The sequence below is a fragment of the Astatotilapia calliptera genome, chromosome 6 (assembly GCF_900246225.1).
Source record: "Astatotilapia calliptera chromosome 6, fAstCal1.2, whole genome shotgun sequence".
NCBI classification, from domain to species: Eukaryota; Metazoa; Chordata; class Actinopteri; order Cichliformes; family Cichlidae; genus Astatotilapia; species Astatotilapia calliptera.
In genome coordinates this window covers 26,266,290-26,291,831 of record NC_039307.1, presented here as the reverse complement: position 1 = coordinate 26,291,831, position 25,542 = coordinate 26,266,290, and the positions used below count along the sequence as shown (strand labels likewise).

Here is a 25,542-nt window from a genome sequence, read left to right as displayed (position 1 = left end):
ATAACAAATTCAAATCAAATTCAATTTTTATTTGTCACACACACACAACCATACACAGTATGACATGGGGGTGAAATGCTTGTAGCTGTACAAGTTAAGTTTGCAGATGACACTACAGTGCTCGGACTTATATCCAACAATGATGAGACAAACTATAGGACAGAGGTGCAACAACTAGAGTCATGGTGCCACGACAATAACTTGGTCTTAAACACCAAAAAGACCAAGGAGATCATTGTAGATTTCCGGAAGAGGGGTCATAACAACCATCTGCCTCTCTTCATTGGCAGTGAGGCGGTGGAGAGGGTGAGCAGTTTTAAATTCTTGGGGGTAACTGTGACCGAGGACCTGTCCTGGGGCAACCATATCACCTCAGTTGTACGGAAGGCCCAACAGCGCCTCTACTACCTGAGGAGACTGCGGAGCGCACACATTCCCAGATCTCTGATGTTGAACTTCTACAACTGTGCCATCAGCAGCGTTCTGACGTATGGATTTCTAGTGTGGTTCCCCAGCTGCACCAAGGCCGATCAGCAAGCACTCCAGCGGGTGGTGAAAGAAGCTGGCAGAATTATTGGAACAAGTCTGCCAGAGATCAGTAATATCTTCCCCACTCGCTGTCTGAGGAGGGTGCACAGTATCCTGCGGGACCAACATCACCCTGCGCGCCACCTTTTCCATCTGCTGCCCTCAGGGAGAAGGTACAGGTCTATACAGGCCAGAACATCCAGACTGGCCAACAGCCTGTATCCACAGGCTGTGAGGCTCCTGAACTCTCTGCCCCCCTCTCACGGACAATAACCATATCCAACTTCTTAATAGCAATGAACTGGTCTGCATTGGTGCATCATATCTTTATTCTCTTCCCCCTCCTGCCCCCCCCCCCTCTTTCTTAAATAGATAACTATCATATCTGATATCATATCTCACAGTACAATAATATTGAATGGGTTGCATTGTTGTATTTTGTCATGTTTCTCAGGTCTTTGTCTGAATTTCTACGAACATTATTGCTAAGGATTGTCTTATTGCATTGGAGTCACACTGGGTTAAATATGTACACTTGGGTTTTAAGGGGTATTTATTATTTTCTTCTTTTTTTTGGGTTGTATGGAAGCCCCAAACGCAATTTCATTGTTCTTGACAATGACAATAAATAAATAAATACTAAATACTAAATACTAAATACAATGCCCGACCATTAAATGACAGAAGAAAAGTTTTACAATATTTACAATTTACTACAAAAATTTACAAATTAACTTAGGAATTTACAGTAAAGAATGTGCAAATAGCAGAAGAGATTATAAAGATAAGGATTATAAATTACAGGAATTATAGGATTATAGGAAATGTGTGGTGACGTGTGTGAGAGTCCAGTCTTATAGTGACGTGTTTGGGAGAGTCCAGTCCTACACCTGGTTCAGGCCCCGAATAGACATTAAACATGTTAACAACACAAAAGCCATATTAAACGCAGACTACTTTAGGCCCGGAAGTAGGATTCGTCACGTCATCACTTAACGATAGCCGCCACCAAACAACTGAGTTATTTTTACACATCTCCCAGCATCTGGCCAATCCACCACCTTTCAGTGTTTATACGGATACGGAGAAAAAAAAACAAAAAACAAAAAAAACATCGGCCCATAAAAACAAAAAATCAGCAGCCAGTCCAGCTATGGGTCCCTTAGTACCATCATCTCAGACTGGTTTCTTGAACATGACAAAGATTTTACTGAACCCCACAGTCACCAGATCTCAATCCAACAGAACAACTTTGAGATGTGGTGTAACAGGAGATTTTCATAATGTGCAGAAACAGTGTGATGCTATCATGCCAATATGAACCAAACGTTTCCAGAACTTTGTTGAATCTATCCCACGAAGAATTAAAGGCAGTTCTGAAAATGGGGTCCAAGCTGATACCTGATAGGTGTATTTTTTTTTTAAAAGTCTGTGGTGAGTATATTTAAAGCTGATTAACAAACAAAAACTGCCAAATTCACAAGGTGTTACCGCATGCAAACCTTTATAGCTTAGCATCTTTTATTGCACATCTGCAAAACAATGTCATATTTTATATATATCTCCAATCTCCAATTAGAAAACGTGTCAAATTTATTGTGCAACAGAATCAAGTGATATTTCAACACCAAAGCATACTCGGATGTACACAATGCAATCTGGGCATTTGCTCTTAAAGCTCACTCTACCTTGGCATCTAAATGCTGCGAGAGGTGGGGGGGGAGGGGGAGTTGGGTGCGGTGGGAGGGGTGGGTGCAAGCAGGCACCAGGAATATGAATTCATAATGTACTTGACACAGTTTTGTTGAACAACACATTATTTAGTGATAATTTTCTGCATGTTAATAATCTGATCTGAAGTCAGGCTGTAGCCTATACGCTGTGTTCCCACTGAATATGTATTTCTGACCACACTGAGGGTAAACATGTTATTTAATCATCGCCGTGTTGTCTGTCATTATTGCTTAAGTAGGGTGAACAAACCCCAGGTGTTGTACACATAGTACGAGAGACTTTTCTGTAGGGAGGCTGGCTGAACATGCTCAGGATTTAAACGATACGTGCCGTCCGTGCAGTCTGCCAACTTAAGGTGAACTGTGATCTGTGTCAAAACGTGGAGCTGGAAGATAGCTTTATTTCTGCTGTGTTATAACAGACATATTAAGGTTTTGCATAACATGCAATTTACTCGTAATAGCATTCTATCTATCTATCTATCTATCTATCTATCTATCTATCTATCTATCTATCTATCTATCTATCTATCTATCTATCTATCTTAGAATTAGTAAAATATGCCTTTATTTTAAATAAGTGTAAATTTTCACACCCATACAGTCATACTTGAATGATTCAGTATGTAATTATACCCTTGGGTGAATTAATTAATATCTTGCCAAGTTGGTTGTGTAACTCTTCAACTTTGCATTTATTCAAATGCTTGCAGTGCAGAGATATGATTTCTGTTAAATGAACTATTTCAGGAACTGGTCAACTTTGATTACCAGGTGAAAGTTAAATCTAATTAGCTGCCTCTAAATGTTTAACTACACACGGTAACTGTGAATAAAAGTATCAATCGTCTTTGAAAAGCATGAATCCCGATAAAGTTAGCAAATTAATTTTCGCATTTTTTTTCTCTCTCTTGCATTTACTCCATAAACTCTCTTTATTATTATGAAATGTAAAAGAGTTCATTCCCAATGTTAATTCACATTTATTAACATTTGCAGTAGCCCAAGGCTAATTTCTTTCACATCCTGCCTACACTGACCATGGCTGCAGAGTTCAGATACAAAAACATGCTAGTTCCCATAACAACCCCATTTAAAATTCAATGGTATGTATGCCTGTGTCTGACCTTCATAGGCTTATCATCCAACTGTGAGGTTATTCAGTCTGCGAGCCAGATACGACAGCATGTACTCCTCATCTTGAAATCTGCATCGGCCAAAGTAAAGAACGGATTTTTCATCCAATCATATTAGTTATAAGAAACTTACTATGGCAAGTAGACATGTCTAATGAACTGTGAGCTACTAGACAGTGCCTGACCGGTTTCTCCCGGCCTTATAGTCTGCTACCACACAAACACTGAGCTGCATCTGACTGGTTGATTGCCTCTCAAGGACTGTCTGCTTCAAACCAAACTAACACGGGGAGCTGTTTGCAAACTTTTTCATGTAATCCAGTAAAATGTGCTTCTTAAAAAACATCTAAAACAAGAGTCATGCAGCTGCTGAATATGTTTTCCTATTTGGAAAATCTTTTGATGATCAGAGGTACGGGTTAAGGGAAACACTCTGTATACAGTCACCTACCCCTCAACTTTATGCAGATGAGAAGTGGTCAACTTTCTGCCCTGTTGCTACCACATGACATTGAACAAACAGACATAATACGCGGAAACATGACGGATGCTGTGAACACAATCATAATGACTGCACAGAGGCAAGAAATGAAGCTTAAGTGTTAAATGTTAAGTGAATAGTCACCCTTTAGTTTATAGTAATGAAAAGAAATTGCATTTCCCCTCACCTCAGCTTTATTTTTTATTGTTTTTAAGCTCACTTGAGGTCAAAAAACTGCATTGCTTTTGTTCAAACTGAGGAATCGTATTAGCAGTTAAAGGTCAGCTGTTTTCAGTGGAAACGTTCTGTTAAATCTAATTAACAGCACGAGAAAACAGGTGGAGGAAAACCTGCAACTATCTGGTAAGCAGAGCTGCAGCTAAAGAGCCACGTATCTCCCTCAGGGCTTGGTGGAGACTAAAGTAGAGCCAAAAGGAGAGTCAGTGCTTGCATTTATCGGATATTCAAAGACAACTTGTGTGAAAAAGGCTTTTGAATCCAGGATGTAAAAATGCCAACCTCGATCAAACGCTTGTCTGATGGACTTCTTGGACAGAAAGTCAACACATCATCATTTCGACCCATGAAGTCAGAGTTGTGAAAAAAAAGGTGGTAATGGAATATTTTAGTAACTGGCAGAGCGACTGCATTGTCGCTTTATCTGTGAATGGATGACCCTCAAGGAAAACTGAACTGAAACAATAAGCGGATTGGGGGAGGGTGTCGGCGATGGACTTCTTCTCTGATTAAAAACTACATCTGTAATTACCACACGATGGGGACAGGGTCTTCTGTTGAGTTGACGAGTGTTTTGTTTCAGAGTTAACATGCTCCAATTCACCTGTCCCCATGAGGGGCAGCATCCACTTCTCTGTTTTGCAGCCGGGCCTTTCAGCTACTGGAGTTGTCTGCTATGTGTCTAAACTGGAGTGGAAGCCTGCTCCTAATCATGGCAATCACTCATCTGAGAGAAACCCACACACACACACACACACACACACACACACACACACACACACACCCTCCCCCCAATCACTTCAAAACACAGCTATTTTTAAACTCCCATATATGTACAGTGTTTTCAGGCTATTGCGATTATCATTGATTTGTCTAAAATGACAGTGCTTGGAAGCTCAGAGAGATTCAAGGGGGCTCCCTTCAATTTCTACCAATGAGGGAGCAAATTATTACTGATTTCATATCAGCCGTGTTCTGCTGTCAGTCTGCAAATTCTTAGGACTTTGTGGCTGTGGAAGGAAAATCTGTGGTGCAAAGCTAAATTAGATTTGCCCATGATGTGTTTGACTGGCACCCATTATGCGCAATGGACAAGTGGGAGCTGCATGAATGGGTGTGGGAAACATTGCTTATATCTCAATTCTGCTACGCTTTTTCCCCCTGTTTTTGTGAAGCAGATCCCCATTCATGGGTGATTAACAGGCAGATCAGGGAGGCGGGCAGTGTTGCTTGGTTGGCTTTGACTAATCTAACTGCTGCTGCCTGGCTTGAGAAATGGCTACAGGCTGGTATGGAGTATCCAGAAAAGCAAAGAAGAGAAACGCTGGAACTTTATTCTACTGTATAAAGTGCCACCCTCACAGTGGAAACCCCTACACGCTGCCTGTTATGCAGTCAAATGGAAAAAAAAAATCCTACAAAGTGTGACTGACAACTCCACAGATTAAACTGATTATTGGATGTTGCTGGAGTAAAACCAAAGTCAACACCATGAGATGTGGGTCGTGAAATGTAAACAGCAGCTTAATCCAGATGACAGAGTCACAAATCACGAACCTGAGAACATTTATTTGATTATTTTTTACTTTGGAGTGAAGGCACCTATGGACGTTAACCATGCACTGTAATCATCATGCCAGCGAGACAGCGTGAACACGCAGTGACCAGATGGACTCGGATGTGTCACCATCAGGGATGAGTGGATGTCTTGCACTTCATTTTAAAAGAAAGGTGTCCGAATGTCCACACTCAGATAGGAAACATTGTTTGTGGCTTTTATTATTATATTCTTCTTTAAGAAGACAGATGATGTGGAAAGAAAGCTACGGGTCTAACACGCAAAAGCAGAAAGTGTGCATTTGGATTCATTAGAGATTAAAGCGTTTTTTGTTTTTACTAATATAGTTTGACATGGACGGAATTAAGTGACAGCTTGACCACTCTGTAATTTGTTTCTGAACAGCATCTCCATCTAGTGGGGGGCAGCCGTCACGCTCTCGCCGACTTGATTTCACTCTTCTCTCAGCACTCGCGAGGGTCTCATGAGCTCCACGTTCACCGTGCGCGAGGAGGGGGGTCGTGCGGGGAAAGCACCTGAAATACTTTCCTGTGATCTAAAATTGCTGTGCGTGACCGTGACGGGATCTCCGAAGTGTCAGTTGGCAGAAATGACTAATATTGAAAAGTCACAAATGAGAAAGAGAGAGAGAAAATATAACGTAACAAACTTGCAAGACTTCAACAGACAAAAAAAGAAGAAGAAAAAATGAAATCACGAAAGCCTTACTGTCGCCATCACACGAGTTTCTTTCACACAGCTCGGTGCCCTATTTCCAGACGGCTCCGTCTACCTGCGCTCCGAGCCCCTCCCTCCCCCTCTACCACTCTCTCTCTCTCTCTCTCTCCCCCCCACCTCCACCACCTCCCTCCTCCTCGGAGTTTGTGTTGCACTCGTTGCAGTAGGAGGGTCCATGTGCACAGAATGACGTCGCTCTGACTGCAAGTCCGACTCGACTCCTTCGTTTGTTTTTAATTACTCTTCTTCTTCTGTTTTTTTTTCTTTTCTTTTCCAGAATCGTCAATCTTGGGAAAAATTTTTTTCTTACGGCCATAATGTGAGTGTGATTATCCGTCGCTGCCGTCCGACCCATCGCTGTCGTTTCGTCCTGTCAGGAGCAGCGGCTCGCTGTTGAGGATTACTAGTGATAATACGCAGTAGACTTCTCCGGTGTGTCTATCTGTCAAACTGGCAACAATGTATTGGAAAGAGTAGAGGGGTGAGGAGGTGGGGGGCGGAGAGCACGTTGGTTGATATTTATTGACTTTGCTTCTTTTTTTTGCGTTTTTCTTTTTCTGTCCTCTGGATTATCGCTGCCCAGCAACACAGCCACCTGACAACTCTGAATGTCGTAATTAAGGTAAGGACGGACGGAGCCCTGTGTTTTAACTGTACAGTTTTAATTCGAGGTGATAATGAAAGCAAGTCCCCCTCGCAGTTGGTGTCGGGAGAACTGGATACTTACGGACACTGGCCTTGGTGCTGTGGAGGAGAAAAATAATAACTTTTAACCGGGACCGTTAGCCTCTCCCCTCCGTGTCTGCTCTTTAATAAAAGTGGCCAAGAAGTTTATGCACTTTAGGAAATCGCCACCGTGATTTAGAGCAGCGTTCGTGGATTTAACGTACATGCACTCACCTGTCTGCGGAGAGTGATATATAGGGCTGTCAAATTCTGTCTAAAAAGTGGCTTAAATAATTCATACTTTGATCGTAGTGGACGTAATCATTCAAAAGCAATACATGCGAGTTTTAAAGCAAAAAGGAGTAAAAAACGGAAACAATATAGCAGACGGACGGGCTTTTGGCTTCTTTTTTCATCTACTTTTTGTATTCTGCGCACACGCAAAATGCAGACTTGTGCATGTCCTGCAAAGGCAGAGCGATCGCGGCAGGACAACAAGGAGGGGAATTATGAGTCTGACAGCTGTTCGGGTTTTTCCCCCTTTTTTTCTTGTTTTACTTTCAAATTCTCTGCACATGTGCACAGGACAGCCTGTTTTTTTTGCAGACAGCAACACTTTAACGCCGATATCTCGGCCGCTCGCTGCGAGCCCTTCGCGGACTTGCACCGTTGCATGCAAAATAAATAGCTTGAACATTAACTCCAAACCAGCCAGAAATCAATGCAATTTGTTGTGTTTTATCGTCCGATTGTTCCCAGTGATGTTGAATCGTTTTTAGCACACAGGGAAGCCGCTCCGGCTGCCTAAAACAACAGTTCAAGTTGTGTCGCAGCAATGTTGTGGCTGCATGAGCGATAACTATTGAGTGACAGCTTTCGGGCCAATCCATGAATGGGGCCTGATGAAGCTGCTGGATTTCTGGCCGAGCTGGCCAATAGAGACGCAGTAGAGGTGGGAATAAAAAGAAAAAAAGCCCAGGCGACGTCACATACAGATAAATTAACCCTTGTGGTCTGGGTTTCTTTAAGTTATCGCTGCATTCCCTGTAGTGCGCCGATAAGGGGTTTGAATCATGTGTGAGAGGGAAATACTGTACAGATTTATTTTGGACTTTATTAGATTTAACTTGTTTAAAAAAATATGAGACACTTTAATCTTAAAAAATGTTGCCCGTGTAAATAAAACAATCAAACAGGGGCTTCACACTCAGAAATCTTTCAGTTCCTCCACATTGTTTTTTTTCTGCCTTGTTAGGTTTCACTTAAGTGCAACTTTTTATAAGCTATAAACAGGAGACTGATTAGATTTTAAAGGAAAATAAAATTGCATAATCCTTTAATATGTAACGTAATCTTACATAGTCTCTTTATCAGAAAGTAATACTCTTAAAAACCTTTGCCAACTATTGTAGCTCGACTGACCCTGTTTTTGTTTGTTTTTTGTCTGTTTGCCATGTTTACTAGGTAACTCAATGAGCCAGCAATGGAGACCAAAAGATACCAAAGTTTCTTTGATGGAAAGGACACAGAGAACAGATGGCCTCAGGTCCCTGGCACTATGGAGTACTGCTGCAGTACAGAGGATTCAAGTCTGACTGGCAGTGATATCCTGATGGACATAGTTAATGTCAACTGCCCTGCTGGAAGCCCGGCCACCGACTGCAAAGACAACAATACAAAAAAGCAGGAGCAGCCAATGCTGCAGCTCAGCCAGAACCAGCCATTTGTTCTCCCACACTTCAACAACTCACTCCTTGGTCATAAGCAGGAAATGGACTCCAAAGAGCTTTCCAAGACTGTGGCTGAGTCTATGGGCCTGTATATGAATGCTGCCAGGGAGGCAGATTTTGCTTTTAACCAGCAGGGAGCCAATACCAGCCCAGGAAAGCTGTATCCAGCATGTGGACGGCCTTTAGAGGAGAACCAATGTGGTCCCACAAAGAGCCCCAAATTGAAGCCATTTGGTTTCCAGCAGCCTAGCGCGACTCCCAGAGAATGCACCGCGGGGACCCCGGTTAGCTCAGCATCTATGCTGGCCTCTTCTCTGTCCTGCAGTCCCCAAACCTCCAGTGCCATTTCCAGCCCCGGAGGCAGCAACAATATGGTGTCGTCTACCACCAGTCCTCCTACGTGCTTTGCGCCTCTGTGCTCGTCTGTCAGTAGCCCTGTCAGCCAGACTTCGTGTGCTGCAACTCTAGCCAACATCAAGCGCAGGAATTCAGTCACATGTAGCCCTGTGGAGTCCAGCACCGTGGGCTCACCGCCACTCACCAGCCCGCTCAATGTCATGAGGTCTCCCATGTCCAGTCCTCAGAGCATGAGTAGTGTGAGATCCCCTCCATCCTGCAGCACTACATGTAACATTAGGTCCTCTGTCTCAAGCCCAACAGCTGGCAGCTGCTCTAGCAAAACCACCAACAACTGCAACACAGCAATGCCCTCCATCTCCAGTCCGGCCACAGCAGGCAACATGACTGCCAGCAGCCCACAGAACCCCTCCTCTGGTGGGTTTCCTGTGTCCAGTCCTGCTGACGGACTGGGTCTGGTGCAGAATGACACGAGCAGCCCGGAAGCAGGGCTGACCAGAGAAACGGACTTCAAGAATTTCGAGTTCCCTAAAGTAGAGATGGTAGACGGGGAGGTGTTCAATGTCGGCTTAGATCAGATGGGGATGGTTAAGTACATAAAGAACGAGCCTGGGACTGACTTCAGGAGCATGTGTTTAGGCAGCTCCAAATGTAACGCGAGCAACACGCCCTTTATCACGCAGATTAAGAGTGAGCCAAACAAAAGTGAGGGATGTATGAATCAACAGCCCTACGGTGAGCAGTCACCATCGATTGGCCTCTTCTCTGCGTCTGAGACCACTTATCTGTCCCTGAGGAATAACATTGATGAATACAGTCTTTCCGGTATCTTAGGACCCCCTGTCTCCTCTGTGAATGGGAACTATGAGTCTGATGTGTTCTCCAACAATGTCCTGTCTAAAGGGGTTAAGCAGGAAGCCACAGATGGCAGCTATTACCAAGAGAATAACAGCATGTCCACATCCGCCATTGTTGGAGTTAATTCCGGTGGACACTCATTCCATTACCAGATTGGAGCGCAAGGAACAATGTCTTTCACGCGGCACGATGTGAGGGACCAGACCAACCCTTTGTTGAATCTAATTTCACCCGTAACGGCGTTAATGGAGTCGTGGAAATCTCACCCGGGCATATCCCAGGGGTCTCTCGCAGCCAGAGGTGAAGGATATCCGGGTCAGAACTGCATCTCGGACGGCATGTCGAGGTAAGGAAGAAGAAGGTGTATTTAGGCAGTCTCTGTGTGTGCCTGTTTTGTGTAAATATCAAATCATGTTTGGGGGTTTTTTTCCCTTCAGTGTACCTGTATAATAGTATGCCGCTCCAGAGTCTCCCATAGATGGAGAGCCAGTTTTTTGTTTAGTTTTTTTGTAATGGGGCTCCTGTTGCACAGGGGATTTAGGGCGTTTGCTTTGAGAAGTGCAAAATAATAACAACAACAACAGGGCTTGGGAAAGGCAGCGGAATGCTGGCTGGGGGAACAGGAATTAAAGGATAGGGTCCAGGTCATTGTTGTAGCAGCATGTGACCACAACATTATCGTCTCTCTTCTTACAGGCCTGTGTTCTACTGTAAAACAGAGGCAAAGTTTGCTTCTTATCAGGGGGCCTGTGTGTACGTACAATAACAAAATTTATTGGTCTGTTATCAGAAGTTCTAGCTGAGACCTTGTGTAATGCAAATATCTGCTTTTATGGGCCCTAGGCCTTTGGCAGCATTATAAATTATGAATGATTGATCACAGGCTTTGGTTGCCAAACTGATGAAATAAACAGTTGATTTTTGTGAGGGTGGTGGTGGAGGGGGTGGAACAAAACAAACAGGCCAAAGGGGGGAAAAAAATCTATAACAGCCGCCAATCTGACATAGTGGAACTTTGACACAGTTGTTGTGGTTCCAGTGTATTCTACTGTCCCGGCTGCATGTGAAGGAGGTGAATTATCAGCACGATTAATAATAGTGAATGTCACAACCGTAGGCCATAAAACACACGGTTGTGTTGCTGAAAATACATTGCTATATTCGCCTAACAGTGACGGATGCTGCTGTTTATTTACAGTAAGTCAAAGAATGGTTTGTGGTATATGGAGAATTTGCACGTATTATAAATGTTTTTAAATAACAGAGAGTGCCTCCTAGTGCTTTATAAAATACACTTTGCTATAATCTATTTATGCTTGGGGATGTCATAAATTCACAGGTTTTATGAGCTCGAGCAAAGACGCACTAAACAAAACCATAAATGACTTCCTGCTTACTTGGATCGCTTTTGATAAAAGTCAGACGCTTGCTGTAAAATAAGTGCAGCACTGTATCCGAGCCTCCGCTGGGATTTTGATGTACATTGCTTTGCTATGTTTGACTGATCATGCCAAGTCCAAGCTGAGCTCGGGCCGAGATGTTGCACAGAACCCCGTAATGGACATGTATTAGATCAAAAGTTTTCTTGATTGAATTAATAAAAAAAAAAAACCAAACGAAAAAAAACCCCCTCTGCAGATCTTTTTGATTTCTCGGCCGTTTTCTATCATTTTCTTCAGCTCAGTTACTATTGTTCAGATGGGAGGGAAATTATTTTAGAAAAAGCTGGCATAATAAAGTGCTTGATCACTGGATATTCAATTAGGTCATCACTAGAAGTATGATTTACTGCAGAATATAAATGTAATCTATAAAATTGCTACTGCTTCTAAGGGGTTGATTGTTCTGTTTAGAATTTACCTTAAAAAGAGAGGTGTCAAACACAAGGTGAGCGGGCCAGAACAGGCTCGTGAAAGGGTCCGCCGGAAGTGAAAATCGTGGAGAAGGAGAGCAGCATTTTTCAGTGCGCTTTGCACCAGGAAGTATTCTGTCTGCAGCTCGTTAAGATAGGCTCATGTTATGGGAGTGATTGTCTGGACTGTTAATTTAATCTGAGACAAAGATCTGAAACATCGTTTTTACAGCCTGCTTACTGACAAAGACGTTACCCTTAGCCAGCCATACGCCTTCAGGGGAAGGTGGTTAAGGCAAAGAGCCGTGCCGACGCTGGTGTTTTGTTTCTAATGAATGTAATCCGACTGATGTGGAAAAACAGAAAAAAAGGTTGAAATTGCACTTAAATTTCTTAAGATTCCTTAAAATTCTGCTCATCTTCTGTTGTGTAAACGGAGGGTTCATTAAACATGAATAGTTAGTCCATGCACGCTGAAAGAAATATAACACTTAAATCAAATTAGGCTGCATGTGGTCTGTGATCTACAATGGGTTTGACACCCCTGTATTAAAAGTTTATGTACTTATAATAACCATCATTCAGTGACACAAGATAACCCGATGAATTCCTTTTAACCTTGTTCACAAAAAATGTTTTTGTCTTGGTGTAATTTTTGTCCTTTTATGTGTTAAACATAGATAGCAAGCACTCTGTGCTCTGTGCCTGCCCCTGTGTGTATCTGTGACAGTGTTTATTTCTCTTTCATCTAAAACATTTGGCCTGATTATCATATCAAAATTACACGCTTTCTCCCGTTTGACGCGCTTTTCAGCTTCATACGTACACACTTGCCTAGAAAGTAGATACTGCGTCTGCTTGTTTGTGCATGTGCTATAACAAGGCTTGCAGCTCTGAGGAGACTGATACAGCCCGGTTACCTTGGAGGCGACCCATATGGCAGGAGCCAAAGCGATGTTGACGGGATCACTGCCACCTTGGTCCTAATGAGATCCAGCTTAGCCCTAATGTCAGACAGGATGACAGTACGAGGTGGGCCACATGGCAGGCAGTCAGGCAGACAGGGAAGCAGACAGATGCAAATATACATGTGTACATACAATACATGCACGCACACACACGCACGCATACTGTATACATACACATGTGTATATATATATATATATATATATATATATATATGCATTAGGCAGAAGGCAAGACTGCGTTTTTTCTTCAGAGGTTACTGCCTTCTTTCAGTTTCCTGTTGTACTACTGGTGCTGCATTGATTGACAGCTATACTTATTTAGGCATAAACACAGGCTTAGTGTATCCTGCCTGAAATTTGAAAGAGCACTGCGGGAAAATCTGTGGTACTGTCCAGCTTTGGACTGACTGCATGGTACCCGGGCCCAATATTTCATAGGCAAAAATGTTACGTAACCATTAAAAAGCACAACTAAAACTCTTTGATCCGCTGAAGCCTTGGATGACAGAGTGTTAAATCCCTTGGCTCTTTTTTTTCTCACTTTGGTTTCCTCTGTAAATGGTTTTAATTAAAAATGGCTGCTCATCTGAGCAGTCTGGATTACTTTGTGCAAAATGTTTTAACTTAGATTCAGAACAGAGGAGGAAGGGGGAAAAAGGAGTCCTGGAATATTTGTATTTGTGTGATGTTTAATTTAAACCTAATGCTAGGATAAAGTAGAATGAAATATTACATGTTATTAGAAGCTTGAATGCTGAGATGTTCATTTAATATATGTGTTATAAATGTATCATTTCTGTATTTATTTGATTTTTTTGAGGAAAAAAAATAGTGCGCTGCAGTTTTGAAGATATATAAATATGGTAATGATCATAAAATGACCTACATTAGGGCTCTGGATTATGTTTGCTCACAGCCTAAATCTCCAAATCTCTTTTCACCCTATTTAGGGCATTTTTGTGTTGGTTTTCACAGCAATTTTTCACCACATAGAATTTCTCTAAAACTTGTCAGTGCTAACCTTATAATTTCATAATCCGACAACTCGAAGCCAACAATGCTTTTTTCAATTTAAATAAGCCCTTCCTGAAACTTGTAGCTTTCAGCCCAGCAACAGGAAAGTTGCCCAGCGCTGACAGACACTTTCATTTGTTTTAAACTCGCAGCCGGTTTCTATAGATTAAACGAGAGCACGTCGTGAAGAGGCACCGGATTCGAGCAAGGAGAAGGCTTCACGCTGGACTCTGGCCAACTCTCAATGTTCTGCAGAGGGATGAAAAGGCATACTCCTGAGAGCACGCTAATAAGGCTTTAATTGTATGTTCCTCCACTAAATTAATGGATGGAAATGATTTGATTAATTCAGACACTGCTGGATACTAATATCCAATTAAACCCCAACACCAGGCATGCACAGGGGCTCCCGGTGCATTATGGGTTCCTGACTGTGAAGCGGACAGCTGTTTCTTTGGGTTGTGAAAAAGGACGTTACAGGTGAAGGTGCTGGGGAATGGCTTCGGCTCTCACGTGTCTGCCCAGCAGACATAACAGTGTGGCAGAGATATTGTCTTTTGTTGCGCGCAAGCGTTTTAATTATATGCACTCTCATGTGTGCCGGTGAATATTTAATTATATTGTAGTAATTAAGTGAAGACTATGATCATTTAATTGTGCTGGATATCATTTAAACCACTTATTCTGGCAAACTTCAAGGAGCAAGTTCAGATTTCTGGAGTATTCGTGTTGCTCTTCTTCTATTGTGTAATAAAATGTAATGAATGTCAGGCTGCTTTAGAAAAACTCTCTTAATCTTGAGTGTGTACGAGTTCTTGTTAACTACGTCTCAAGTGCAGCCCTGATACTCATTGAGCGTGAGTGCTGTTTTATGCGCTCGTGAGCAAGATGAGATTTATCATATTTATATATGTATAAATATAAAATATAAAACGTGTAACTAGCACATAATAGCATAGTAGAACTTTTTAACTAATACACTGGTTTTAGCTTTATGAGGATTGAAGACATCATGTTGTCATGCAGATTTTAGTTGTCACGTGTAGACAAAATCTATTAATAAATAAATAAAGAACGAACTAGATCTAAAACTATAACTAATGATGTCAAAATAATAGATATGTATATTTGTAGCATGTATCTACATATGTCTGGTGCTTTAGGAAGAGACTGGTGAAATGTTTCCCCGACACTGTGTAACCAGCTGTTAACAGCCCACTATAAAGGGGCTCTCAAAGGATGTTGGGAAAATGATACGCGCTATTTATTTAGAAGAAAATGAAGCTACATTACGTAAAACCAATTTAGTCAAAATGTGTTAGCCACAGCGCTGGCACGGCATACAGAATAATCCTTAAATAAAAAGACAGGTAGACAGCTTATCCTCTACAATCGAGTTACACGTGTTTTAAATGAAGTTAAATGCTGCACGTAAAATAAAGTAAAGTACAGTATGCTAAAATGCACAAGCACATCCGTGTACGGGGCTTTCTGTCTTCTTGGCTTCAGTGCAGCATTTAACTAAACCAGTCCTGCCGAGCACTCGTCACACTGAGCACAGAATAAAGTAAGGACAGTCTAAATAGGTTTAGATTTTCAGCCCGTGAATCGTATTGATAAAATAAAGCAGTGGGATACCGCGGCTTGTAGATGCAAAATGGATTTTCAGTGTAATAAGATTTGTTAAGTCAAATCAAAATGTAGATCTCACAAATACAAATCAACACAGTGTTACTGCCTGAAACTTTTTGTGACCTCATCATACGTATTTAAATTTTTATCCCCTTTTATTTTGAATTGGTGTAAAAACAGATGCATTGAAATGCATTAAAATAAAATAACATTAATGTCTAGAAAAAATGAAAAAAACAAAACGTTTGCAGAAACACACAAATTAATGAACACGCAGAGACCACAAGGATCCAGTTCTTTCAGGTCTTTTCTGTCTTCTGGGCAGCCCAGCACTGGTTGGTGTGGGTGGATTGGAAGCTGTGTAAAGCAGAGTCGAGAGGCAGCATTCAAGGTATGAATAGTAAGAGCTGGTCCAAGTGGTGAATTCAGCTGTCTACAGTTCTTAGAGTCTAAAAATGTATCCTTAAAAGTGACGGTAAAAGCTCTCCGTGAGGCGTTTCGGCTCAGGAAAACCTGTAAAGAGCAGTGAAAATGTATTTTATGGAACTTAGGAGTTTGTACGACTATGAATGTACATATTTTTTGTATAGTAACCTGTGTTTGTGATGTTGTTGGCCTTTTCTCTGTGTAACAGTTAACCGTTTTATGGGCTTATGCTTGGAAGCAGTTTTGTTCTTTTCAAAACAGAATTTCAGCATTGCGGATATCCTCAGTTCAGTCAGATGTTCATGGTGTTGTTTAGCCAGTGTGTTCATTTAGGTTATAAGACAATGAGTGTAAGTTTTGAATAATCATCACCAAGCTTTTCCTGATTGATTAGGTATCACTCAAGCAATTGGATCACAATTATTTAGGCATTTTGAGGACATTAAATTATCACCAACTTGACTTGGCAGTAGTGTTTGCAATTTTAGTACCATCACAGCCAACTATTGCTGTGCTGCAGTTGCTCTCAGCTATTAACTGTCCCTGGTGTGGTCTTTCAGGCTGTGTGAACCATGTTTACAGCAGCAGCAGCAGCAGCGGGCCACTCTTTTCCACAAAAAACTGATAGACCAACTGGTTTCTCAGGAGCAATGAGCAGACACATAAAGTAATCCACATATCTCGTTGGGTGTGGCTGTATACCCAAACAGAGCTGAAAGGGCGTAAATGTTGAGATTTCTCATATCAAACAAAAGCTCATTTGTTTGATATGTCTGCATTTGCTGGATAATCTGGTAGTTTTTGCTAAGAGGTTCACCACAACAACTTTATAAGGTGATAATATGTCGGTGTTATGTTTATGGCTTGTCGTGCTGCCCAAACTGTATTTATGGTGCTTTAAGGGGGAAGTAATGGTCACCATTAAAATGTAAAGAGGCATATTCTCACCTCTGTCAGCTCTACTTTCACTTCTACGAGATTTGGTGTTGCAAGCATCTCTGTCCAACGCTCTGTTTCCATTACTTCCTTTACTGTTACTTCTCCAACACAGTAACGCTGAATTCATTTGCCGGAAGAGCAAAATTACATTAGCTAAGAGTTTAGCTATTTTTCCTTGGCTATAAAATAATCTTAAAAACAGCTCTAAATCGGGTACAGATGTGATCAGAATATCGCCCCTTATTTTAACAAGCATAGCCATGAGGATAAAGTGAAAGCCAGTTTTCTTTCCCAGCTTTTATGAATGGATATGTTTTTTACCTTGTGCTACCAGAGTGTAGGAGTAGATGCCTACAGTGGATGTAATCTTTTTAAAAGAACCCAGATGATACTGTTTAGCACAATGGTCGGATGCTTTTGTTGCACAGAAAAGAAATCATGTTAAAAGTTCCCACTCAGCCTCTCCCACACACAGCCATGAAGGCGCACACACACACACATACAAGCACACAACGCTGTCGCCATGGTCGCCAACAGCAAGAACAACAGCACACATTCTAGGCCGGACTTGACACTCCAATAAAAGTGTGGTTACTGCTGGCCAAGGCTCCTGGGATTTCAATGCTTGTCTTGTCCTCACTTGAACTTCTTCCTGAAACACAGTCTGGTGACAGAGGGCCAGATTTCCACTAGGCCGGTCCTGTAGTTGGAGATCTACTCTCTATTACCTACCGCTGACATTCCCTTCTTTTGTTGAGGTTATTAACAAACTGCATAAAGGAGGTGGAAACTAAATACCGGAGCTGCAACAAAGCATAGTGCATGCTTCTGTGTGTTGCCCTGATTTCTGTGGCGTGCTGCTGTGTGAGGTGCTGTGGCCGTCTTTTGTGCACCAAGTACTTTGTTTACCTAGCATGCAAGAAGTCTCAATGATTTCTCACAAGTGCTCTTGAACATCTCCTGAGTCATGAGCCTTGTGGGTCAGTTTGGCGATTTAGTCATACACCGCAGCTAGAGGAAAATATGCGCATATTAAATCACAAATTATAGAGATTAACCGCTCATAAGAGCCTATTGCTATTGTCATAAATAAAGAAAGTACCTCTTGTTGATCTAAATGCAAGGTGATGTCTCTTTCACTGGCTGGATATTATTCATTCAGCGCTATAAAAACCAATTAGATCTATATTTCATTTTTGGTGGAGAGGATGCAGAGAGAATCCATTTCGATTCACTCTCTCAGCATATAATTGTGTTCCTCTTGTATCCTGATATATTTGACTAAGCAAACAAGGCATGCCTTTATCATTCATGTTTAATTAGAGCTTGCCCAAGTATTCGTGCCAGAGTGCTTACGTTTAAGCCTGGTGTTTGTCTTGTCACTTTCTCCATGGAAGGGATGCCATGAAGGAAGACACTTCCAAAAAATGTTAATTGTTCAGCTTGCTTGAAAGGTTCCCAAAGTAGGTCATGCATAGTTGGCTCAAATAAACCAAAGGAACTGCGTTTGTGTGTTGTTGTTGTTGTTGGTGAGGGGGGGGGGGCTTCTGGGCGTTTTACATAACACTTTCATTCTTCCCTGAATAAAACACACACACACGAACATAGACACTCATACGAGGTGCATCCACTTTTACATCAGCAGAACCCGTGATTCAGAAAAGTGTGACTGTGACTTAAAACCATAACTTTGTCGATTTTACATTCACAAATACAAATGCGAAAAATCTGAGTAGGCAGCGAGCACTGATCGATTTCCTGAATCAAAAATTGTAACAAGTTGAACTTGAGCCTCTTCAGTGAGATATTAGTTTAGTCTTGTTTTCACTCTAGATTTATTTATATTTTACTGCTAAGGAGATGTTCTTGTAATTCTTTAGAAGTGGTCTTGAGCAGTAGTTCTCCAGGCTTTCTCAAGCCCTTTCAAAGTTTTCTGTGGATCCTTGTCCACTTTCTAATTCACTTTCAGTCCAATTCTTGTACCCGGACATTTTCAGTGGAATCATTTCAGCATCTATTGTACCTCAAGGGATGAACAGATCTTGTGTCTATACATAACAAGCAACTTAACAACGAACCAATTTTTAAATTGTATTTTAGGCTCTTTGTTCCCACCAGCGTTCCACAAAAACACAAGTTTGTTCCAGATTTTGTTGAATCTATGAAAAACACAGTTTGACGGGCATAAAATTGTATTTGTGCACAAACAAGTTGATTTCCAAGACCCATTGGCTTCAAATTTGATGTATCTTGGCTGGGCATGCCTTGTGTCCTTAAAAATCTTGAGGAAACTGAACAAGTGGAAGACAAAAGGAAAGTTGGCAGGCCTAGAAAACAATCTACAGCAAGGGGGAGGAACTCCAGGTCTCGAGGGCTGGTGTCCTGCAGGTTTTAGATCTCACCTGGGCCAACATACCTGAATTAAATGAGTAGTTCATTACCAGGCCTCTGGAGAACTTCGGGGCATGTTTGGGAGGTCATTTAGTCATTTAAATCGGCTGTGTTGGATCAAGGACACATCTAAAACCTGCAGGACACCGGCCCTCAAGTTGCCCACCCCTGATCTACAGCATATAAACAGCTTGTGTAATTCCTGTCCTTAACAATAAAAAGTTCATCAAAAAACCTGATACATGACCCAAGAGATGAATATGCCCTTTCAGTTAATCCATATATCTTTCACTGAAGCATCATCAGAAATGGTCTCAGTGGAAGGACGCCTGTAAAGAAGCCATTCTTAAGAGAGGGCGGCGATGAAAGACTGAGGTACAACAGTGAGTCTCTACATTCATCTGTAAATGACAGTAGAGGCTCTGTAATGGTTTGGAGCTGCATTTCAGCCAGTGCTTTGGGGGATTTCGTCAAATTTTATTGAATAATTATCCACAAAAAGTGCCATCAAATTTTGATCCACCATGCAGAGCCAACTGTAAAGTATTTTAATTGGCAACAGCTTCATTATTCAGCATGACAATGATCCCAAACACACTGCCAGCTCAGTAAAAGCATACCTGGATATAAAAACACACAGTCATGGACTGGCCTCCCCAGAACCTGGACAATAACATGATCTAATCAATGTGGGATCATCTTGACGGAAAACAGAACAAAAGGCAGCCAAAATCCAAAGAATAGCTTTGAATCTCCTTCAAGAAGCCTGGAAACTAGTCCTGAAGACTACTTAAAGAAGTTAGAAGACAGCTTTCCTGAGAGAGTTCAGCCTGTACCGAATAAAGGTGGTGATACCAAATATTACATTACAAGGTTGTTAGAATTGTACACTCTGTTTTTGCCTTCGATACTGTTACTTCCTTCTATGTTTTCATATGTTTCAATAAGCACTGCAACTATTTCTCATTTCCTAGAAAAACATAAAAAAAATGAGAACTGGCTCAAGAGTTTATCAAAGTAACTTTAATAGCAAATAATATTAAATCATGTGAAGCACTGAACTATTTAACAAACGACTACCTATCTAGCAGTGTAGTTACTAGTAACTAGTCATGTTCACACTTGTGAAGCTTTAAAATGGCTGCCATCATGACCTAGAAAAACATGTTTAGTGGGTACCCCGGGCTTCCTGCTTTGCTGTGGGATAAAAAACATTAAATGATTTGTGCGTGTCCTCTGTCAAGCATTTAGAAGAATCCATATGAGACGGTCCCACAAAACCCCTGTGATTGAGGATGGGGCAGCTTCCTGTGATACACTGACCCAGAAAGTAAAAGGAAGCTTCCGAGGATCAAGTGGCAGCTCAGAGAAAAGATACTATATTATAACTGAACCTGTTGCTAAAGAGAGAATTCACTAGTCTGCTGCTGCAAAGGGGTAAACATGTTTGTCAGGAAGTGTAATATGAGCCTGGTTTTCTGTAGAGGAGAGAAGAAAAGCCATAATTGAAGGGATATTAAAGGGTCAGCGTTCAAATTACAGACACACGAAAACAAAACAAAAACTTTTCTTTCTCTTTTTTTTTCATGACCTTGGGTTGTGTCTAGTCATGCAGAAAGTATTAGTTTCATTTGTCTAGGTATTGAATTCGTTTTCATTGCCATACCTGTCGACCTTCCTGTTTTGCCTATGAGTAACCTGTATTTTTTTTAACTTCTCCTCCACCATCCTCCCATATTTTCCCATATTTGTTTAAAAAACAGAAGAAAAATTTAAAAAGCCCAGCCCGTTTGATGTGTTTGTTACGACACATTTCGCTGTGGTGTAACAAGAAGAAAAAGCAGGGCGGCCCTGCAAACTTTCAGGCCTTTGTTTTCTGGCAGTATGGGTGTGAAGGCGGGTGCAGGAGAAAAAATGGTTATTATCTCTTCTAACTCACAATTTAGTAACAATTCTTTACTCAAGTCATAAAATGTATCCATTTAAATATCTATATTTTTGTACTTCTGGTGTTATTTCTGCCATTAAAAAATGTCATTATATTAGCATGAATACGTCTGAATGTTATAGTGAATCTCAAAACATATTTACTTACCTCCAGCAGTACTGAAATCTTCTTACTAGATAAAGCTGGTTGTTTATCTATCTTTTATTTTAATGAATAGTGGATGTTATAGTCACTAGAATGTGTTTGAATGCGGTTGAGTGTTTAGGAAAAACAATTAAGACACTGTTGATTTAGCATAAACTCCGCAGCTCTGGAAAATCCTCTGATCTTACTGTTCTCCTGGTAGATTTTACTGCACTGTACCTGGCATAGACAAACATGCCACTGTTCTGTGTCTGCATTTTCTTCTGCTTGCCTCCCTCTGACTTGGCTAGGACCGTCTGTTTCCCTGTAACAAAGTCAGTCTGGGGCTGTTTTGGGTTTCGACTGTTAAGCAGTAGCTTTCTTTTTTATTCACATTCTTGCTCAGCTGCTGGACCTTGGATAAAATGAAAGAAGCTGACTCACCACCATACCGTAATGTCGGACTATTAAGAGTAGAGCTGGGCGATATGAGATTTTTTCATATCACGATATGTTTTTTTCATTTCAGGCGATAACGATATCTATCACGATATGAGCCAAATAACTATATTTGTAAGATTTAAATGTGCCGTTGCTCGCAAGTAAAATGTGAAATAATCAGCAGCTTGTTTTTATTTAAATATTTATTTCCCATAATAAGTTCAACAGGGTAGATGTACTTAAGGAACATGAGACTTTTTCAGATAAATAAAGGCAAATATTGCAAACTACACAAAAGGCAGTCGCTAAAGCGTTTAAGTTTCAAAATAGAACAAACAAAACAGACTAAATTGTCAATTCCACTTAGAAACAAAATATTAATTCTAAAAATAAATCTTAGTTTGTTTTACAGAAGAACAGACAAAACTGACTAACTTTTGTCAATATCAAATAAACTGAGAACTAAAAGGAAATTCTCAATCTCTCCTTGTTGTATAGCTGAGCTTTTCAAACAGTTTTAACAGTTACTTTAGTCTGACAAAAGCCGAATGACGAATTAGCGCTTCCAGTCAGAGACTGAGGCTACGTCCACACGTACACGGGTATTTTTGAAAACGGAGATTTTCCGTTTTCGTTTTAAAAAATAATCCCGTCTACACATAAAGGCAGAAATGAAGGAAAACGCTGCTATGAACATGCCAAAGCTGCAGGTGGCGCTAGATTCCTAACCGTGCAGAAATGTTGGCCAATCAGAAGTCTAGAAGCCTCGGTGGGAAAAAGTAAACAAAGCTGGGGCATAGAAGCAGAACCGAGTCGTATGTGTGGAGGGACAGTAACTGTGTGTATATGTAAGCATTTAAACACTGCAGAGTAGAATTAACAGTAACAGTATTGTAGAAATTCATTTCACCGAAACAATAACGTGGCGCACAGTGTGACGCATGCACCAGTTTATTGTATTTCCAGACTTGCTTTCGGCACAATTTACAGTGCACGCTACTCTGTTTTTTGTCAGACTTGAAATAGCCGAAATACCTTCACCCTACGGAACTTCTATGGCTCTTCCGTTCGACAATCTCTCCGGCATTGGAACCATCATCTGTTTTCTCTTCGGTCACGCTCAGTTGATTTTTCTAGTCGGCACACTCATTTCCTCCATTACGCGCTGGCTCCATTACCCACTGCCTGCTTCCCAAACAAACACAGGTGCGGCTTGGCACTTGTGCTGTACGTAACAAGTCACGCGACGTGACGCTGCGGCTGTGATTGGTTCGGCTCTGCGCTACTTAATTTGGATTGGCTGACCTTTTTTTATTTTTTTATTTTTTTAAAAGAGGACAAGAGCGGCGAGGTCTATCGCGATAGCTTAATTTCTCTATCGAGTAAAAGTTATATCGCGATACATATCGTTATCGTTCTATCGCCCAGCTCTAATTAAGAGACGCAAAAGGGTGGAATGTCACATTCATAACTTAATTTTTTAGTTTGTCTGACCACATGGATACTTTCCAAAAGACTGATATCTACTTTATTGTAGTTAAAATGTGAGATTGGCATTAAGATAATAAAAGAGACACAGTGTAAGATGTGATGTAAAGTAGGGCTGGGCGATATGACCCAAAATTCATATCTCGATATTTTTTAGCTGGATGGCGATATAAGATATATATCTCGATATTTTTTTTAAGCCATAAAGTAAGAACAAAAAGAGTTCTTAGTCAAAGCTGTGTCCCAGATGTCACACAGGCACTTTTATTAACATACAGCACAGATGTACATGAAAAATTACTCAAAATTAAATTATGAGCATTCATTAAATAATAATGCTCCATAAATAAAAGAAAACAAGGTTGTTTTTGTGCTAAACAAAGAGCTCACAATTGTGCAGTCAAAATGTAAACTAAAAGACGCTGAGCGTAATAACAAAGACAGATTTTACAGCTGCTCTGTTCCCAAGTTTTACTGTGTGACTGATAGCCTGGAGTTTGAAATCCGCTTCATAACCACGTCTCTTACAGGTGCCATTTATGGTCCTTATACACACACAATACGGTAATATTACGTTGATGCACAGTACGTATCACTCCGCGAAGCTCCTCGGTAGCCGTAATGCGCCGACAATCTATCAAGCGGTGCAGCTCCGTAGCTTACCAAAGTCGTACTCAAACATTTTTGACAGATTGCTGAACGCCGTGTACCACATAAAATCGGTTCGCGGCCACCAAGCACAACCAGAATTCATACATAAGGCGCGCTATCAACTTTTGAGAGAATGAAAGGATTTTAGGGTTAGCGCTGTTAGCTCGTTAGCGCGGTTAGCTCGTTAGCATGTTTAGCTCGTTAGCACGTTGACGCCGTCCAGCCCCACGCATGGGGCGATGCGCAGTAACTCGTTAACGGAGATTTGCCGTGTCCGTCTTGTCGCTGCCTGCACGTGAAGCGATGGGGTAGGAGGGGGAGTTGTCTTCAGTGAAGGCGAGGCGGAGTAACGTTGCGTAGAGACAAAAGTGGATGAAAGAGAGGCAAACTTGCGGCTCCACAACTAATTATAACGTAACATAGACTATATCGATATAAAGGATATTGTCACATCTTATATCTCGTATAAAAATATATCGATATGTTTTAAAAACTCGATATATCGCCCAGCTCTAATGTAAAGCACGAGTCAGGTTATTGAGTTTATTCATTCCGACTAGTTGCCAACACTTGATCTCTCATGCAATATGCAGTGTTGGGTAAGTTACTTTAAATTAGTAACTTAGTTACATTACTAGTTACTTCCATCAAAAGTAACTCAGTTACTTCAAGTTACTCGTTACTTTCAAAGTAACTAGTTACTAGGGAAAGTAACTTTGATTTTACTCAGACTTCTCTTGTTAATCTGTTGCTAACTGGATACCCACCAAGAGTGCCATTCTTCTAGCTTGCTTACTTGCCACAAGTGCACTGTGCCACCTACCAAAGGAAAAAATAATGTGCATATTTCCACGAGAGAAATCCCACGCCTGGACCGTCGTTGACCGCCGCCAGGATTCTAGCCTACGTTACAGCATCATGTGCGCTTTTTACATCCAACACAAAAACTGCAGTCGTGGTGCTTTTGATTGTACTCTGAAATTCTGCCTTCCGAATAGGACAGGGGTCACTAACAGGCGGACCGGGGTCCGAGTCCGGACCCAGTCGCCATCCTATATGGACCCGGACCTATAGTTAACAAAATATTAAATTATATTTAATTTTGACGGGGCGATTCAATTTTAAGCGTTAACCTTACATTGTATTAGACCAGGGAACATACAAACCAATTGTGTGCGAGTTAAGCCACCCACGTGACACTACTTAGCCAATCACATCTGCACATTCAAGGCGATCGCAACGCTGAGTTCAGACAGAACACAGACAGACAGAGGAAAGAGACGGTGAGAGGCCAATGACAAGCGAGACGATTAACGATACAGGGAGACAAGACGTGAGTGGGAGTCACAAGAGGTAAAACAACTATGGCGCTTTCAAAAAAGAGAAAAGTAGACACCGAAAATAGAACTTTCAAGACTGAATGCCATCCATCCGCTTCCCCTTTTCAGGGTCGCGGGGGGCGCTGGAGCCTATCCCAGCTGTCATAGGGCGAGAGGCGGGGTACGCATATATGTTCATTCTTCCGGCCGCAAGCAGCAAACCAGTGTGTCTCATATGTTCAGAAACAGTGGCACTGATTAAAAGTGGCAATGTCAAACGCCACTATGAGACAAAGCACAAAGCCTTTGAACAATCATACCCACCCAA

General features: G+C 41.4%; 1 protein-coding gene across 3 annotated transcripts in view; it reads left to right on the top strand.

Moving 5' to 3' along the window:
- Positions 1–6,566: 6,566 nt before the first annotated feature.
- Positions 6,567–25,542, top strand: part of nr3c2 (nuclear receptor subfamily 3, group C, member 2) — a 94,659-nt gene continuing 75,683 nt past the window's right edge. Inside the window, exons 1-3 of one of the 3 annotated variants that reach the window (XM_026171360.1) lie at positions 6,567–6,730; positions 6,995–7,033; positions 8,542–10,368. In XM_026171360.1, the coding sequence (XP_026027145.1) occupies positions 8,561–10,368 (1,808 nt within the window). In that variant the 5' untranslated portion in view covers positions 6,567–6,730; positions 6,995–7,033; positions 8,542–8,560. Of the gene's footprint in view, positions 7,034–8,541; positions 10,369–25,542 lie in introns of all 3 variants that reach the window. The other 2 variants (XM_026171359.1, XM_026171358.1) reach the window with 2 other exon arrangements.